Source organism: Corvus brachyrhynchos, unplaced genomic scaffold (genome assembly GCF_000691975.1).
Source record: "Corvus brachyrhynchos isolate BGI_N302 unplaced genomic scaffold, ASM69197v1 scaffold92, whole genome shotgun sequence".
Lineage (NCBI taxonomy): Eukaryota > Metazoa > Chordata > Aves > Passeriformes > Corvidae > Corvus > Corvus brachyrhynchos.
Genome location: NW_008236973.1, coordinates 3,404,312 through 3,423,858, shown reverse-complemented (window position 1 = coordinate 3,423,858; position 19,547 = coordinate 3,404,312). Strand labels below are relative to the sequence as shown.

The 19,547-nt window shown below is 39.9% G+C and overlaps 1 protein-coding gene across 2 annotated transcripts in view; it reads right to left on the bottom strand.

Annotated features, from left to right (window-relative positions):
• DHRSX (dehydrogenase/reductase X-linked) overlaps window positions 1–19,547 on the bottom strand; it is a 202,795-nt gene that overhangs the window by 93,952 nt on the left and 89,296 nt on the right. For both annotated transcript variants that reach the window (XM_017728548.1, XM_008629328.2), the window contains one exon: window positions 19,194–19,262. In XM_017728548.1, the coding sequence (XP_017584037.1) occupies window positions 19,194–19,262 (69 nt within the window). The remainder of the gene's footprint in view (window positions 1–19,193; window positions 19,263–19,547) is intronic.

Genomic DNA, 19,547 nt, shown 5'->3' with positions numbered 1-19,547 from the left:
GATCAGTTAGCTAGAGTTGCCTAGAGGTCAGCTGTCTAGCTCCACCTAGATACTTAGGCTGCCCTCCTTAAAAGAGCTGTCTCAGGTGCAGAAATTGCCTTTTAGATGTGACAGTCTCTCTCCTGTTACTAGTGAAGGTGCTTGGGTAAAGAGCTTAAAGGACTCAACCAGCTCTCAAACAGCTGAGGCTGGTGAGGAGATCACAGTTCCAGGGAACACAGCGCAGGACCACAAAAGCCCGAGTTCAAGCTGCCAAAATCATCTTCACCAGCAGCACCAATTGTTGGTTTCCATATTTCCTCATGGCCTGCCAAAGGGCACTCCAGTTCCCCAGGACCAGTTCAGGCGAGTTTTGTCCTACAGTCAACTGCAGCAAACATGCACTAGCCGCAGCGACACAGTGGAGCTGCTTTCCATACAGTGGTCGCTGCTGAAACTGAGCGGGAGGAGGGCTTGTCCAGCCCACCAGTTACTGCTGCTTCCCACAGCACTTCCCACCAGCTCCCAGGCACTGGTGGTTTAGACATGCTGACTGTCCAAGCTATGCCTTGGAGACACTTCAGCAAGTGTGAAGACCACAAGTTACTCGACACAGTCCACAAAGGCTTTCTCAGTCACTGAGTTTAAGCAATAGCACAGATGAGATTAGACAGAATGACCATAGCGTGTCCAACATTAGCTATGCCAGAGGACTGTTCCTAAAGGGGATATCATGCTGAGTAATGAAAGGCCTTGCTTCTTTCACAGAATAAAAAATGCGTGAAGTATGCCTGAGCTCCTTCCTCACAAAAGGATCTGTTGCTACGTGAATGAGGAAAGACATACATGCTCGCTGTCTCCTGACATCTTTGGAACAAAAATACTTAAAACCTGTACCTGGAAGAAATTGTTCATACCAAATGAGATCTTTACACCAGATGAAACTGAGGTTTTGATTCAGCAGGGTGGATGAGATGCCTCATACAAACCTTTAGTATATATATCTCTCTGTAAACCCACATTGCTAGCTCTTGAAATCTCCAACTCTCATAATGCTGAAATATGATTTTATCCCTTGATCACCTTGATCAGAAATTCAAGAATCTCAATATTTCATACAACATACATTCACCATATTCTACCCTACCTCCTGTGGAATATTTTAAAAACCACTCAAGCCCCTAATGTGTTTGACTTGATGACCACTTCAAGTAATTTGGTGGGAGCATGTCGTAGCATACCCTAGTTATCCAGAACTGAGTAGCTTTCCAGAGTTTCCAGATTTCCTCCCTGGAAAAACAAAGGTGACAGTCAGCATTGATATGTGCCTCTGGTTTACCCTGATACAGGAGGTGGATGCCACCAGTCAGAAGCACCTTCTTGGTCATTTAGTTTACACATTAGCTACTAGTTACTTCAGGAACAATTGGGATCAGATTATATTTCTCAGACTCAGAAAGCCATGTGGATATATTACCCAAAGTCATGACATGGGTAGGTACTATATAACAGGCACCTTAACTGAGCCTATTACAGTCTAAACATTCCTAAATAGGCCCAAGGCTCTTTGATCTTGGAGATGAAAGAACAACAGGATTCAAAAATATAAGTTAGGCACTTCAAAAAGCTGAAGTTAGGCCTGGCAACAGCAGGCAATTTTTTTAATAGCAGTAACTAATAACCACTTCATAACACACATGATATATTCTTCCTAAGTTGCATCAGATGTAGTCTTGGGGCCTCTTTTTCTCTTCCCATAAAGATCTGAGGAAAGGTCTGCTGACCATCTTATCTTACATCTCACTGGATCAAATTTTTTCAGTATATTGCATGATATTTTGTTTTGAGAAAATAAACATTTGAGAAAAAACATTGAGATTTATTAATTTGCTTATAGTATGCATGAAAATTAAAATGAACATTTTAAATCACGCATTTACTATGAAACTATTTCACTGACACAACTCTGTTTCCTCCCATGCTTTGCTGGTGCCCACGTTTTCCCTCCTGCACAGCAAAAAAATAGCTAAACCTCCACTTCTGTCATTATACATTTTAACATCTCCCAGCTTCTGTCTGATCTATTACAACTGTGCAGTTTGAAAGGCTCTACTCAGAAACTACATTTGAGTTAAAAACCAAACCATTATTTAGGTAAGCATCTGTACTTTTTCCTCTGTCACTGGAGGGAGAATACTTAAGGACATAGAGTTCTAAAGCGTGATAAGGCCTCCTGTTTCCTATTTCCTCCAGACTCCTTCAAAGTCTTTCTGCAAGTCTGAAGGAAACAAGGCAGGGAAGAATACATTCTATGGGGCAATGTTTCTATGGGATCTTCACAAAAACATTGCACCTTTGTTTTGGAGCTCCACCACAAAGGATTGTTCAAACATGGCAAAGATGGGTAATATGCTACAACATCTTAGGCAGGAAAGCTTATCCTACAGGTGGATCAAGGAGCCCAGGTGTTTGGAAAGCTGTCCCTGCCTCCTCCAAGGATTCCAAAATCACATACTAATGCTGGAGCTTTTTCAAACCACCTTGTTAAAACACCTGGGCTCTCTCAGCTCCTTCTGCTAGATGTTGCCACGGGGGAGTATTACATATTCCTCGTGTGCCTTGAGACAATTCACAAAAGTAAGTGATCATTGACAATATGAGAGCCAGGCATTCTCAATCAAGATCATATCAGCTCATAAAATAGATTTTTTCTTTTATTCCTGCCAATTCTTAATTAAAACAGGTAAACACATAAGTGCGAAAATTGAATTTGGAAAGGCTGAAATTCCCAAACACAAGCTGTTATTGACATGTTACAGAAGAAACAAAATATTACTTCCTTTATGAATTTTCACTTTTGGCTTACATAAGAAAAGATTAATATCAAGCCAAAATAAGCCTCAATTTATAATTCTCCCTATACTCACATAGTGAAATTTAGATCGTCACTGTAACGATAAATAGCATTAAAAAAAAATCCAAAGAACAAAGCCTACTCATGAATTCAGAGGCTGAGATGACTGTAATTAAAAAGTCCAACATTTGCTCATCTTTAGAAACCATTCCTGTATCTCATCCACACTGCTCTGCTTTCTGCGACTTTCACAAAATGAGCCAGGATTCTGAAATGACCATTTAGTCAGCAGTTTATATCACTCCTGAAACAGAATATGGAGATTCAATACCAACTGCTGTTTATTTATTGTATTAAAAAACTTGAAAGATCTGTGTGTATACAGTTAATGTGTCCAATATAACCAGCAGCTCTCCAGTTGCAGTTGACTTCACAGTCATTCCTGAGCTATTGGTAACTCTTCCACCATTATTATTGCTTCCCTAGGCTTGGATCTATTTCTTGAAACTCTCCCTAGAGAGTTAAAAATATGAGATAAAATCCTCTATTCCATGAAAGAGCAACTCAAAAATCTTGCATTTATCTAGTCTTCTATCTTCATGCTAGTACCTGCATCCCTTTCAGTTCAACATATCTAGGTTAAAGACACGTCACAGTATTCACAAAAACCTTTACAAAGCCTTCTGATATTCTTGCTGGCAACTTATGGCTCCCTGACTCCTTTGCTTACCACAACAAAAAGGAAAAAAAACAACCTCCAAGTTTATCCATCTTTTTCCTACATATATCCTTGCTGCATTCACTTAAAATTAGCTTCACTTTCCAGACAAGGTTTCCAACCAGTCGATAGAGCATTCCCATTGCTCTGTGTCTAACTGCTTGCTCTTCCATCTTCTCAGTAGACTTGACACCCACACACTGAGGTAGGTAATATACAGGAGGACTCCTGAATAAAATACCCTCTTTCTAAAGATGCTACACAGCAGCAGCTTGCATCCTAGCACGCTACTTTCTTGGTGCCTCAGCTCCTTGCTTTTGCAACCTGCAAGCTTCATTCTTCAGTTCCACTAAGCTTAATATAGCTGTTATTATAAGATGGGGTTGATTTGAGGCAAAGGCACTGGCTATTTCCAAGTCATGCTTGCTTGTTTTATTTGAGCATTTGCTGTTCTGTACACACATCACGGGAAAGACAACCAACCAACCAAACAAAAAACCAAGCCCGGGTTTTCAGTGCCAGGTTTGTTTGGACCCCAAGGAGAACCTTTCCCTATGCACCTGACTCTAAGGCTGGCTGATTGTTTTGTTCACCAGGAGCAGTCATTGCCTCTGCCTGCTGCCAGTTCTGAGCACTCTCCAGAAAAATGCAGTGGTTCATTTGCTTCATACCCAAACAAGTGCTAGGTGTTAGGAATTTTCTGTAAAGCAGGCTGAACAGACAGGTGGTGAAAGTTGCTGACAACACAGAAATACTTAGCTTAGCAGAGGCTTGGGAGGATCATTAGGAACTTCCTGAAAGACAGAGCGAAAGTGCGCAATTAGACAACACTTAACAGGGGAGTGATTGCAGATATGTGCAAGGTGTTGCTCCCAAGCAGAGAAAAATAAACAATGTTCTGGAAGAGTGTGACCTCTTCAGAATAAGAAGCTCATTAAAGGAAGGACTGCAAAATGCCTGCAACTGTGTGTGTATGGGGGGAAGGGGTGTGTAGCACAAAGCAACTGAGATCATTGATTTGTTGCCTGTAACTACCATGAATAAAAGAAAACAGCAGTTACAGAGACTATTTTTGGCTTGATTTCATCCTTAATACAGAAAAGACTGGTTCAGCTTCATTGCACTGGAACTGCAAGCTGTAGGGAACACACAAGAATCCAGCTGTTTGTCAGGCAATGTGTAGACAAAAGGTGACTGAAACCAGCTAATAGCCAACCTTTACAGGCTACTCTCCCTGCAAATTAGTCCGGTGCTATGCAGTGTTTTCTAAGCAGTCAGACTGATTAGCATATATGAACTCTGGCATATACAGAAATCACACCACTATTCAGTGCTACACAGGCTAAATAAGGGTTTAGAAGCTTTCAAAAAATCCTTGCAATTAACTGTAAATTCATTGGAAACAAAAATATTACAAGGCACGCATTTTAAAATATGAAGCTGAATTACAGTTTTTACTGACTGAAGAAACAGAGAAATTTAGTTTGTGGGTCTTTTAGTAGTAAGTGCGTACATGGGAGGGAATAGCAGCTGCCTGCACACTTATTATGATTCAGACTTGAAGAGCCATGAGACTCTCCTCCCAGCACAAATTTATGGCCAACTAGGATCAAAATTCTGGCCTTCCTGAAGTACCTCTGAGTAACTGTCCAGATGAATTGCTGGAATTGTCACTTGCCTGATAAATCTAAAGCAAGCTTCTAATTAAGGCAGTACAATAAACAGAAATATTTGAAATGTTTGAAAACGATGAGGTAGAATCCCTGATTGCATTCAAGTCAATTGTAAGCTTACCATCGTCTTCAAGAAGAGATGGAATTACAGCCCTAAACCCCATTTTTTACAAGGCTATAATACTCCCACCACAAGGGTTAGAAGCAACAATCAAGTGGCTTTGTGAGTCATGTTTATTGAATGTAATCATAGAAACTGTTAGGTACAGAATGCTTGACATTTCTTCTTAGTCCTGCATAAATGACAAGTTCTTTTCTGACCATACTCTTATATCTATTTTCCTTTAATGTTCACTTGTTAAGGAGTTACTTGGCCCCTAGCATGGAAGGATACAGTTCAACTTAAAAGAACAGGAAAAAAAAAAAGTCAGGAAAGGGAAAGTAACATTAAGGGTTTTTTTTCTCATTCTGTCTTCCTAAAGCTCCAGTGTGGTTTCACAGGTTTCTACCTGCTTGCTGTCCGTGTCCAGAATGAAAACAAAACCACTAAAAGAGCTTCCTAGGTTTTAATAATGCTTGAGAATTGGGTCAATATATGCTGCCGATGGAAGCACTTCAAATGCACCTGCCACAAAAGAGAGGGGGAAGAATGAACAGGGCTTCTAACCTCAGTAGTGGTGACCTGTAATGCCCTTTCAGCCTCTGTTGTACAAAACACCTTGAGCAGCACGAGCCTCCAGTCCCTAGATAGCAGGGGAAAGCTCTGTGTCCCCATGCCATGAATGGAGGCTTGGGATGTCCTTCCTCGTAGCATAACTCAGGGGCTTTCCTTGCTAACCTAGAGAAGGAGACAATGTTTGAGTTTATCTGTGTAAGAGACAACCAGAAAGCTCCCATGTCAAAGGCAAAGAGAGCCACACTGACAAGGAACTTGGGGGCAGTGATTAAAATACATAGATGTATAAGTAGAGGTTAAGTTCCTGCCTTTAAATTTCTGTGTCTGCCCACTGATACCTATTTCTGCCTTGCGTTTGGCAGTCAAACTCAGAATTTGCAGTTCCGATATATAAAAAAAAAGGAAGCCAGAAATATTTAGAAACACATACAGGACTTGAGAAGCAAGGTTTGGGAAAAGGACAGAGGGATGATTCAGTGGGAATGGAGATGCCAGGGAGACATTGAGATGAAGAGGGCAGGAACACAGGAAGAGAGGAAAACCCCTGAATAGCTATTTCATCCCCTTCAGAGAAAATTAGCTTAATGATTCAGTCACTCTTTTCTGCTTTTCAGTTGAATGATAATGGAAGTTATCTTTCAGGCTTTTCCCAAGGCTAGCATGATACCTCTTCCTAGGACAAAAACACCCACTGAACATAACATGTCACTCTTACTTTGTATTTTTAATTTGACAGCTTTGAAATTAATTTAACAGAATAGTTGCCAGAGAAAAGATAACATGTAATCCATATCATCCATGTGTACTCTTCCAATCCTATATAAAATCAATGAAGGAACTTGTTTTTCCTGATTGGGCAGTAGGTTTATGTCTCCACCTGAGAAGTCAGCTAAAGAGAAACTAAAAAACAGCATAGTGGATGAAAATGGCAAATCACACTGTTCCATTTAAAAATGTGCCACTTTTCTGACTGTACAAGCACCATTAACCTGGGATTATTTTTAAAATTGAAAATGAAAAGGCACAATAGAACAACAAAAGTTGTTCCCATTGATATTTACTGCTGGTATGCAGTATGTAAACCACAGAATGCAAAGCAACTCCTATGAGTACACGAATACCATCTTAAACATAATATGAAACAGCAAGATATGTGTTACAAAGCTGTATTGTCCGTTCTATAGAATTTTTTTTTTAAAAAAGAGAGATGGAAAAGGAGAGCGAGAGTAAGGAAAAGAGGGGAGTTAGGCAAAGAGAAAGGGAAAAGAGTGGCAGAGACAGAGATGGAAATATAATGGTGCCAGGAATGCTGAACACCTTGGAAGATCTTCAGAGAAGACAAGGAAAGTTAAGTACACAGGATGGAAAGGAAAATACACAATTTTCTTGATGGAGCATTAGGGGGACTATGCAAGCTGAGGGCTAGAATAAAGCTTGTACCCTCACGCATACTGCCTGGGGGGTTAAACAAGCCTTGTGTGCTCTGTGCTAGCCCATCTCATCCTTGTAAGCAGGTACAGCTGTGAAAGCTGTGTCACTGTTGACCGGGACATGACTCTCTGAGGGTTTCTCTAACACCTTAGCGTAATAAATGCAACTTCCAACAAAGAAATCCTGAACTATGGAGTGACTCCAGTTCTTTATTCAGGGACCATCTACTCAAAAGTCTGCTTAGCATAAACACTAAATAAACAGTCATTCCCTGCACATAATATCTTCCAGATATGATTTTATGCTCCTTCAAATTTATGTGGAAATAACCTCTTTCCAGGTACTTTTTTCTCTCTGTCTTCATATACTTCTTCATCCTTGTCTACTCCTTGTGTTGGTTTTCTTCTTAGTCTCTCTTTCCTCTCATCCTTTAGTATCTCTTCATTATGTTGGGCTTATTAACATGCATGTTAGTGTCTTAACTGTCTATTCTGGATTAAATTTAAAAATTAAAAAATATGACCATTCGAAAAGAAAATGGAACATGAAATGTGGAATTCACTTAGGGATTTTTTTTTTCTCCTATCATTCTGTTATCTGTTTTCCTTTTTCCACCCATTTTCTTTCATTTTATCTGTCTGGTTGAGTTGCTCTTTGAACACATTGGTACATATTCCTTTTTATAGCATCCATTGCAGTAGAAGGCTGATTTTTATTTAACTCAAAGATTAAACTATATTAAAAAATATTATCTGAAATGAATCTGCAAAAAAGAGAAAATGCTTTAAAAATTGTTTTAAAAATAAATAGGGTCCGTAAAAACATCTATTTTTCAAGTCAAAGAATAATTTAGTGCTAGTAGCGTAAATTAATACCATCCCTCTGAGACTGATTACTCCTTATATCATCAGTGACATACAATCTCAGCTTCAGGAACTGAAGGAAAAACATCACTAACTTTTATCACCAGAAGATGGTGTGTTTTAAAAGGTTGCTGCAATGGCAGCTTGTGGAAAGGGTCCATGAAGCCAGGCAGCCAGGAAAGCACCACCTAGGTCCATTCCCCATCAAGCTGCAGAGAACAGACTGAGGCAGGGACCCACAAACACTGTTTCCTTTCAGCCCCCACTCCTGACACAACTGTCCCCCATGAGTCACCATGCTGCACTGGACCCAAACTCCCCAGAGCACGTGCTTTTTACCATAGGCTGAAGGAAATTAATTAAATTCCCTGTTCTGTCCTCATTTTGCTGTTTTACAAATCCCTAAAACTGGGACTGGCAGGTAGAACTTTACTAGCTGAAATGAAAGATTAGCCATTTTGCATCCAGCTTCCAAAAAATAACCCCCATGGAAACACTTTGGAAGCACAGAAGAATGACTTTATTTTAAAACATTATCTTCAGAAAATAAGGTAAAATTACATTTAAGAGACAAAGGATATAGGGGCTAAATTTTCACACAGCCTAAGAATGGTATTTCTGGACTACCCTTGAGAAATTACCTTTGGTGACAGCAATTTACATCACCTGATGAGTTCTTTATCATCTAAATAAAAAAAATTATTAGGATCTGTGTATCAGACTCCCCTAAAGACTGTGCACCCACTGCACAAGGCTGAGACCCCGGGCTCTGCCCCAGTCTACTGCCTGGACAGCCTGCCCACAAGGAGACAGAGGCAGACCTCAGAGCTCAGAGGGGGTGAAGGACCTCTCAGCTCAGCCTCAGTCAGCTCCCCAAAGCTGCTGTAGCCACGATGTTCTGCCCATCTCCATAGATACACACACTGCCAGCACCCTGGGACCCAATGCTCACCAATAAATGCAAACATGGGCCTAAATGCTCTACTTTTGACTGCACTGAGATGAAGAAAAAGTTAATTGTATATGGGAAAACTGCAACAAATTGGTCTTTTTTGTAAGCAAAGGCAAGCATACTATTTTATCCTGCTGGGTGGAAACATGGAAATGGGTACTGCTTTCTGACTAGCATATTTCTAGAGGTATGACTCAAGCAAATTAAAAACAAACAAACAAATAAACAAACAAACAATATTCCGTCTTCTCTCTGTAGGACCGACTGAAAGGGCATCTGGAGAGGCAAACACAACATAGTTATATATCACTGGTAGTTGTCAAGGTAACTACAGGATTATGATTCCAGACTAAAAAATTCTTTCATCTATCTTCTCATATAGCAGTCTTTGCCCAGCCACTTGAGGTCATCTTAACTGGAGGAAGAGCCTAAGATTCTCAGGAGAACTGCTCAGTATATTATCATTATTCTTTCCCAAATAAGCACATTACTTGACATCTCCTTCTATCATCTATAAACAATGGCTCCAAAGTATAAGGCCTTCATGGCATTGGAGATGTGCTCTGCCTTCTACTTTCAGAAACAAAGTCTTGAAGGAAATCCCATTTGAAGACATCACTTAGCCAGGGACAGAACAATTAAATTTGCATCAGCTCAAAGCAAAAAAAAAAAAAAAAATAGACTGATGGAAAGAGGGTTCATACTGACACAAAAGAAGTGTTGTCCATAGGATATTTCCACTTTGTGGCAATTTTTAAATGAAATCTTTTTTTAAACAAACTTTTGCAAAATGTTCCTGTTAAAAAACCCAAATCATTTATAGTGTGCATTTACAAATAAACACAAAGCATTGATAAGCAGAAGTTTATTAGTTCAGGAAGATTTTAAGGTCTAGATTCTAAAACAAAGATTGTCTTTTATAGTACAGTAGTCTGGGACATAAGAAACACAGTTGGGATGAAAAGCCTCTGATCTGCATCGGGCTGAACACAAACTGCCACTTTTCAGGTTAATCCCTTCTACTGAGATTTTACACTTTCTCTGTATTATTTTGTAGATATGAGTGTAAAAGTGTTTCTGTCTCTCTTTTGCCAATAAATGCTTCATGTCATTCAAACACACATACCTCTTAGAAAAATTCCATCTTCACAAAAATTTGTTCCAATTAGGGCCATGGGATTTTTGCATGGACTGACTTTCAAGTGTTAAGTATAAGCTAGGAGAAAGCCTGCAATATTTTAGGTTGGAAAATTAACTTGTTACAAACCTCGAGTTCAGAAGCCCCCGACTCCCATGACAAAGTTTTGAAAAGGAGAAATTGCTTTTTTCCTTATAATGTTTTTCCTTCCTTTTATTTTCCCTCTGATGTGCCATCAAATTCTTAAAGAGACAGAAGTACAGACACTGTATCATCTAAATGAGATCCATGTTCCAGGAAGCTTAGTTGCTGTAAATTACTTTTTTAAAAAGCGCAAGTCTGTGAGCATAAGTGAGATTGAAGTAAAATGAGAGGAAACATGGAACAACAGCAAATCCTGCCAAGAGCCACAGAGATCTCTCTCCCACCACAGGCCCCCACATTTTTCATGCTTGGGAGGTAAAACATTGGCAAGGATTATTTTTCAACTAGGTCAAAGTAAATGTTGGAAAGATGATTTCATTTATTTCATCTCCTCAAGTCACATCAGTTGCGAAGAGCTACTCCTGCTAAGCAGCCTGAAGTCAACAGTAATCTTGGTAAGAGAAGTCAGTGGCAGACATAATGTTAAAATGAAATGAGGAATGAAACACAGCTGTGCATTATCATGGGGAAATTAATCAGGTGGTGGTAACAGCTCACATCACCTTGTCCAGAAACAGTGCCTCAATACAGGAAGAGAAATCCAAACTGAGACATGATTATTAGGCATGTAATGATCCTCACATTAGATGTCTGGCTTAACTGAAGAGTCTGTAAGTCTCTTTAGGAATAGTCCTTTTTCTTCTTACAAGCAAGATTTTCTAGCAGCAAGTATCAGAAAAGACTATGAAAAAGAAAAAAACCAAAACCAAAAAACATTACAGACTGCCTGCAAGACTTTAAATAGGCTCAGGAGGGTTTTGAAGTATACATGAACATGATAATTTACAGTCAGAGTGTGAAAATGTGGCAGAGATGACATGTATCATGTAATCTTGAACACATTTAATTTGAAACTTAGATTTTAAAACTTGAGTCTTAAAATAAAATATATTAGTCTATGCCCTGCACAGAGAAAAAACCAAACCTAAACCAAAACAAAACCAAGAACAAAAAAAACCAAACAAAACACACAAAAAAACCTAATCAAAAAAAACCCCAAAAAACCAAAAAATAACCCAAAAAAACCCACACACAACAACAACAACAGTAAAACAAACCAAAAACCTAAACACCAAGATAAGGAAGAAGGGAAGCTGCTTTGGAGTCATTCTTACTCTAAATATCAGTGCTCCTACACTCCTTCTCTTTGTTTCCATGGAACTTTTTTTTTACTTGCACAGATGTGGGTTTTTACACTGCTACCAAGTTCTTTTCAAACACCTGCTTCCTAACTGCAGTATGGTCAAATTATTGCTATTCTTATCACTAGATGTGCCTAGGAGTCTTAATAATGACACTGTATGAACACTGATACAGTTTCTGGAAGGCCCTGGAGTCCTGGAATCCGTGTATGTTACAGTACCCGTATTCAGGTCTGGACACACAAAGCAGATAGGGTTTCATGTGGGTTTGGCAGCTAAAATTTGCTAGACTTACAGAGTTACAGGGTGGCTGAGGCTGGAAGGAGATTGTCCCTGCTCATACTGGGCCACCCAGAGGTGGTTGCCCAGAATTGTGTTCAGATGGCTTTTGAATATCTCTCAAGATGGAGAATCTATGAGCTTTCTGGGCAACCTGTGCCAATACCCAAAAGCTCTTATGCAAAACAAAAAAACCAAAGAAAAACAGTTTTCCTATTTTTAAATGGAATTTCTTGCATTTTAGGTTGTGCCCATTGCCTCTGGTCCTGTCACTGGACACTGCTGGGGAGAGCCTGGCTCATAACTTACTTAAGAACTTCAATTCTTTGCCATTGAAAAATAGTCCTTGAAGCACAAATTAAGCATGGACACACTGGCATTGGTCCTTTGGAGGGGCAGAGGCTCCTCTCTAGCTGTGCTTCCTCTGGAGCTTTGCCATCCTGCTGCAAGGATGGAGCTGACAAGGAAAGACCAGCACTGCCTGCGCACTCAGGCTGCCCAGCATCTGTTGTTTGACGCGCAACTCATACCTGGGAGGTTGCTCACACGGCATTCAGGCTCTGCTTATTCCATGTTTACTTCAGCCCACTAGTTCTCCATGCTCTTGGCAGCTGGATCCCCAGCACGGAAGCCAATGGCATTTCCACAGAAAATATTCTACTTGTTATAAGCCAATTAACTTCTAAAGCCCTACATGTAACCCACAGAAGCTAGGTCTATATAATGTAGTTCTTGGAAGAGAAATATGAAAGCATTCCAGAGGGAAAGCAAATTGCTTTTTTCTTGGCTTTGTCTTTCAGTATATGCTGGCAATCTTCTTGAAAACAGACAAGGTCTGGAAATAGCTCACACAACCTGCCTGCAACTACTGCTTGAGATGGAAAAAATAATGGCATATTAAAGGAGGTGACAAACCCAGGAGCACCTTTATTCAGCCACTGCACAACATCACGACTCTACAAGTACATACAAGAGGATCAAAATCCTGTAAAAGTCTGAAATGGGAGCTTTTTCCAGCCTTGAAGAGGCAATTTTAATTTGGAACTCCCTTTCTCCAGATTGACTTCAGTAGGGCAGCACAATCAGCAAAATCCTAACCTCAGAGCTTTGGTGCCATTAGTCACACAAAGCTTTGGTGATTTACAGTCAGAAAATCATTTCAAGACATCTGACGGGACTTTGTTATTCTGCCTACAGCTACACCTGTGCACTTCTTTGTCTCTAAGTTTCAATTAGAGATAATTTAAATAAGAGAAAATCATGTTTCCTAGTGGCAGAGCCTGTTAATGAAATGTGTTTCACATTTCCAATGGAAATGGGAATTCAGGAAACCAACAGGCAGAGCTTGTGCCTGAATTATGAATACATTTCACATTTGAAAGACTTTATCTCCATCTCACTATCCAGATATGCAATTCACCTTCAGCTACATGAACCATACTCATATTGCTCTTAATTTCTGATTTGCCACAGTCTTAACATGACAACTCAATTTCTGAAGTGTTTTAAGAAACCCAAAAACTAGGGGGTTCTCTATTGTTTTAAATATCTGTAAGAACTGAGTGGGGGAAATATTGTATCATGTTACACTGGAAGTCAAAAGGAGAACAAGAAAAGACATAAGCAAACAGGCTTAATGTATTTAACCATGGTTTTGGTTCAAAGAATTACGTAAAACAAACAGAAAAGCAGGACAATTGAATTGAAAACTTTTCACCTAAGCGATTTTATCACAGGGCTCTGGAGACACGTTTCTGTGGATTAAAATCTTCCCTGCTTAACACGAAGCAAAAAGTCACCAGCTTTACTGGGTAAGGGACATAAGTGCTGTGAGCACAGAGAAGAAGTATTAGCCCATGCATTACTTTCTTGGACTCCAGAAAGGAGTCTTCCATCTCTTGTGCATGGGGATGATCCAGTCAGAAACTTAGATTAACACATCCAATATTTTTCAAGATTTAGATATTTTCATATGGCTTGAATATACCTGATAAAACCTCAGGTGAGGCTATGGAAGGAAAAGAAATCTTAATGTTTAGGCAAGGTTCTTATACCTGTCATCAAGTGACAAAGCAGAACAACTCTGCAGGGTCCTGCAAAGCTGCCCACTGTCAGACTGAGATTTCTCTACTCCCATTCATATCAACACCTTGTCTTTCAAGATGCCTTCATCAGCCTGGTGTTCACCTGTACAACTCTGAGGGCGGTTGACCTGCCAAAGCCAAGTACTGGAGATAATGCACCAGCATGAGAACAGAAACCATGTAGAGGGAAACTGCACTGTTATTGCCAGGTAGCTCTTTAAACCAATCCTACAGGTCTTTCAGCATCAGCAGTGGTAGAGAAAGGATATTCCAATAGCAGGAAGTGGTAGAAGAGACAAAGTAGCCACATTAGGTCTAGCCACAAGACCAGGATGCTACGCTCTTACAACTCAAAAGTACACCACAAAAAACCAATCTGGTGCAAGCAAGCATAAACTCATGCAAGTTTATGCACACGTGTAGAAAATATGTCTCAACTACAAATATTTTCCACTCTTTTTGAGTGGTTGGATGACCACTTCCATAATGACATCTTTGACGTACCATGTGGAAGAAAAAGTCCTGGCAGACACTTCTGCACATATTAATAAGGCATCAGTCTTTGCTGAACTGAACTCTTTGCTGAACAAAACTCTAGCTCACGTGCTGGGAATACCACCACCAAATTTAAAAGTTTGTGAATTTGGGAACTCAGCAGCTGACTTCCTCTAGCCTGCAGGGAAAGCTAACAAGAGTCTGGTACAGAGCAGAAAAAGGTGGACTGTTCTGTTAAAAATGGTGCCTGACATACAGCAAGCATTGGTGGAGAAACCACCCACGAGTTATTCTGTAATTACATGTGGTACATATCGGCTCTACTATCCCTTCTTCTTTCACATCAGTTCTTCAATCTCAGATCTCTAATAACAAGGAAAAATTCCTTGATTATTAGCAGGTTATACTACAAAAGGAAGCAAGAGACTTTCTCATTTCCTTATTCCCTGGCTAAGCCACATGTAGCATAAACATCTCTAGAGAAAGCCCTGGGAAAAAGCCAGGCTTGTTAAATGCATGCGAATTGCTTTTAAGACAATTCATCCTACATTTGGCCCACACTGTCTTGATGTGGGTCAGACTGTAAATGACACCATTTGGTTGCCACTGTGCTAACCTCTGCATTCCTCTGACTCTGAGGGAGAAAGTCTCTTCTTCCTGTCTCAGCTGACTTCAAATGGAAGTCTCATGAATGCTGTGAATTTAGCTCGTAGTTCTATAATTGTGGTTTTATTTGAATTGCCACAAAAATGTTGGGTGAGATTAAACACAGACTTCTCCTTTTGAAGAGGTCTATGGTTATAACGACTTTTACACCCTCTTTTCTCACTAACTTTTAATTTTTTTCTTCTTTGACTCTAGTTGCAACTCCAGCTCCTACACTCCAGTTGTGAGAGCCTTCCCTTGATACTGTGCTACATGATACTTATGCATAAAGTTTTGCTAATTGCTGGTTCCATTGGCATTCATGAACCTATGCTGGAATGAACGAACCTTTCATTCATGTTTATATATGAGTTTCCAACATTTGTATATTTGTAATCATGGGGTTAAATCCAGCTTTTGTTTGCAGAGACATAAGCTGAGGGTAACTGAGTCAGGAGATATAACTCTGTTATATAAATGGAAAGATTCTTTTCCAGTATCATTGAGAGCTGAGTTTATCACAGAAACCTCTCATTTCCGCAACTCAATGAAGTTTGTTCACAACTAGTAACTACAGTTATAGCTACATTAACAAGCAGTTTGGATCAGTAGAAGACCATTTCTGGAGCTCATTTTGTGCTGGGCACCTGACATAGGCACCGCTGCAGGTCTGTGGAAGGCTTAGTTCAGATAAACCCTTAAATTTGCTCCCATGCACTAATGCTCTGTTACTGCTGCAACTCACCTCCCAGGCTAGTCCTGTCCAAAGGGAATCCAGGCCAGGACCTGCAGCGCCCTTCCTGACAGGAACCTGTGCTCAGCAAGCAGCCAACAGCTGAGGGTTGCCTGAAAAGCACCCTCCTGATCTAACTAAGGAAGATATCAACACAGACACACCCTATGTGCAAATTACAGACTTACCCAATTAGAATTTCTCTGTGGCAATCCCAAACCATCAACGATTTTCCCAGCCATATAATTGCTACTATTAACAACACAAGTTCCCAATTTAACAAATGGAAGCAAGATAAACGTCCACATCATCCTGCCTTCTCCCAGCCTTGTGATTCAGGGTGTAACAATCTGTTGCCCTTGGTCTTTTGGAAACAGTGCCCATGTGAGAATTTTAATGACAATGCAGCACTACTTCTGGCCTGTTCTGGATATCTAAGGGCTGTGATTTCTTTATCATGGAGGAGATTCTGATGGTTAAGCTAACTGGGTCTATCATGCCCCAAGGACTTGTAGCTTATTTACTTCCACTCAACTGCCCATGTACGTCCTCCCTCTTTACACTTTGCAATAGGTTACTCAGAACAGAGACCCAAAACCAAGGACTTAAACAGTCTGGAATCAGCAGGGAATCAGCAGGGAGAGGAACCAAGGAGGTTTCTGATGAAGCACCAGGGGAGAAGATGGGTGGAAGGAAGCGGTGAAGTGTGAAGTGATACATTGCTCAGATTTTCTGAGTCCTTTAGCATGGCTGCTTTGTAGGCAAATGGCTGCAACTGCTTTCCTCTCCAGTAATCTCCTCTCTTTTGGCATTGGCTCTGCTTTCCATGCCTCCAGCATGGGAAACCAGGCGTCCTACCTCCCTGTATTCAGAAGTTTTGTCCGTTCTTTTTTCATGTCTCGCCATTCTTTTACCAAAAAAAAAATCCCATCACCTGCCTGCATAGCCTTTTTATTACTACCCTTTATCCTCCTCTGCAACTGTTAGCACATTACTGCTCATCAGCTGCTTCGGAGGAATTACTTACATACATGCTTTGAATCTCACTTGTCCCAGAAGTAAGTATAGATTATGTCAAGTAAAACTACTTACCCTTAGATTTCAGACAGAGCCCCAGACAGACAGTGGGCCAAGACAGAGAAGGATGATAGTGCCTTAAAAACACTGTAATTACTTGCATTCAATATGCCTGGCATTTTCCCAGAGCTGTCTCCGGGGATGTTTGTACTATGTATGGCTCAGCCAGGCAACAAGGAGAGGACAAGGTCTTTTGCTCCCTTTTGCTGTCTAACCTGATAAAAAGCAAGGAGATTTTCTTTGTTCTAAGAGATCTGAGATCTGGATAACAAACTAATGGCACCCACTCATGTTGTTTGTCCATAATAGCCATATTGACCCAATCCTTGACCACACTGGCTGCCCAACAATACTATTTTGAGTAGTTCTCCTTCAAGAGTCTGATATTCCTGATGGGAACGGTTTCTGTAAAGCAGTGTTTTCATATGGGCCATGAAAAATGCTCAAAGAAAAAGCATGGGCAAAGGGTCAAGACAGCCAATAATGTTTCTACGCAGTGACTAAACAGATCTTGAGCTGTAGCTTTTGAAAAGGTGATACTCTTGCACAGCCCTGTCCTGGTCACAGTATCTATGCACACATCCTATTGAAGGCAAAGTGCAAATTCATTGATAAACAGTAAAAAAGGAGTGGCACTCAGATCTGCACAATTCTTTTGTACAGGACATTGCACTCGCAAATACGAATTTGCCTCAGGCAGTGAGAAATTCTGAAAAGGCAATACTCTTCCAATTTATTTTTAGGCCAAACTTACCAGGGCCTGAGATTACTAAAGCCTCAGTCAAAATAATTACAGTGAGGAACAACTTCAGTCGACTTTAAATACACTTTCAGCTTCCTCAAACTGCCATCTGTATCTTAACAGTTTATAACTGAGGGCTACAACTGAGTTTAGTTAGAAAAATCAAGAAAGACTGGGATGCTAGAAAAGCCTGTGATAACACAGAAGGGAGAAAATAAGACAGACCCTGGTTTATTCAGCTTCATGCAAGTCATGTGATGTAATTAATTCCAACTGGTTTTGGTCTCTGTACAGAAACTTCCAGCAAAAAGAGTTTAATGGTGTAATAATTACCTTTTTCCTTTCATGATCCTTCTAACTGTGCCTTAATTTATGATGCTTTTAACATGTATCCTGAGGCTATAATGGATGCACATTTATTTAAGTCAAAAGATAAATCTTAATGAAAGGTTCTTTTAACACAATAATTAACATGCATTTTGATCATCATAACAGTAATTATTAGAGGCACAAACAGATCTCAGAAGAAGCCCTGAAGATCCTAAATAGGTTGGACTAGCAACACTGTCCTATCATTTTGCCAAGAAATGTTACATCAAAGTGGCAGGAATGAATCATCATACACTATTAGGAACTACACCCAGTGAAACCCAGGGACAAAAATATGAGCTGCACTAACCTCCACCATAAACTGCAAATTACAGTCACAGAGTGGATAGTGTGGAACATGCCTTTCCTCTCACTTATCAAGCTATGCTCTCCTTATATCTCCACAAACATGATAGATCATCAGATAAAGAAAATAAGAGAAAAACCACAAAAATGTAGGAATTTAGGCTTGATATGAAAGGTCCATTTATATTTAATTTATATTTATATTATATTTTACTTTATGAAGTATTATAAGCTCTTAAAATGTGTCAACACAATCAAGCAGCCTTGATCTTTCAAAAACTAGTACCTCCTAAAACAAGAAAAGAGCACACACTCTCACCTGCCGTCATCCTCTCCTTAGCAAAAATTACTGGTATTCTATTAAATAGCTATTTAATATGTCACGCTATTAAATCATTGTGCCCATACACATATGCAGGCAGACTTTAACTTGCAGGCAGCCCTTTTGCAATGACAAACAGTAAAGTCAAACAAGTCTGAAAACATTTTTTTTTAAAAATATCCTATTTTACCCCTGAGTCAGATTTATTTCAGGAATTCAGTTCATAGAATCACAGAATCATTTGGGTTGGAAGGGACCTTAAAGAGCATCTAGTTCCAAACCTCCATGGGTAGGGACACGTTCCACTAGACCAGGTTCGTCAGATCTCCATCTAAACTGGCCTTGAACAAATTCCAGGGAGGAGGCATCTACAATTGCTCTGGGCAACCAGTTCCAGTGCCCCAGATTTAAAAAAAAGTTCAGCAATACACAAGGGGATCTCATATAAAAGGAGATGACCGCAAAAAGAGAGGGAAAAGAATTTCTTAAAGGAAAGTAGATAATATGGTACCTTTTCCAGTCAAAGTTTCTTCTTTTATTTTCCTCACCACTTCTTGGCCATCACTTTCACTGTTTCCAGCTGTTAAAAGACAGAAAATGAAAAATTAGCAATACAATCATTTTAGGGAGTGCCATTATGAAGTGCTACCCACAGTGTAAAAGCAGTATGAAGTTTTAGGTGGAAAGATGTGCTTCCTTATGGTCAGGCAGCAGAGGTTGTCAAAGAGGGCTGCACAAATGCACTGCTGTTCACATAAGTTCTGCCAGTTTACCTCATTAATTCATATAAAATAGGACTATCTACTGGACTAGCAGACTTGAGATTTGAGTCTGTGAGCCAAGTGAATTGTATCACATCCAGATT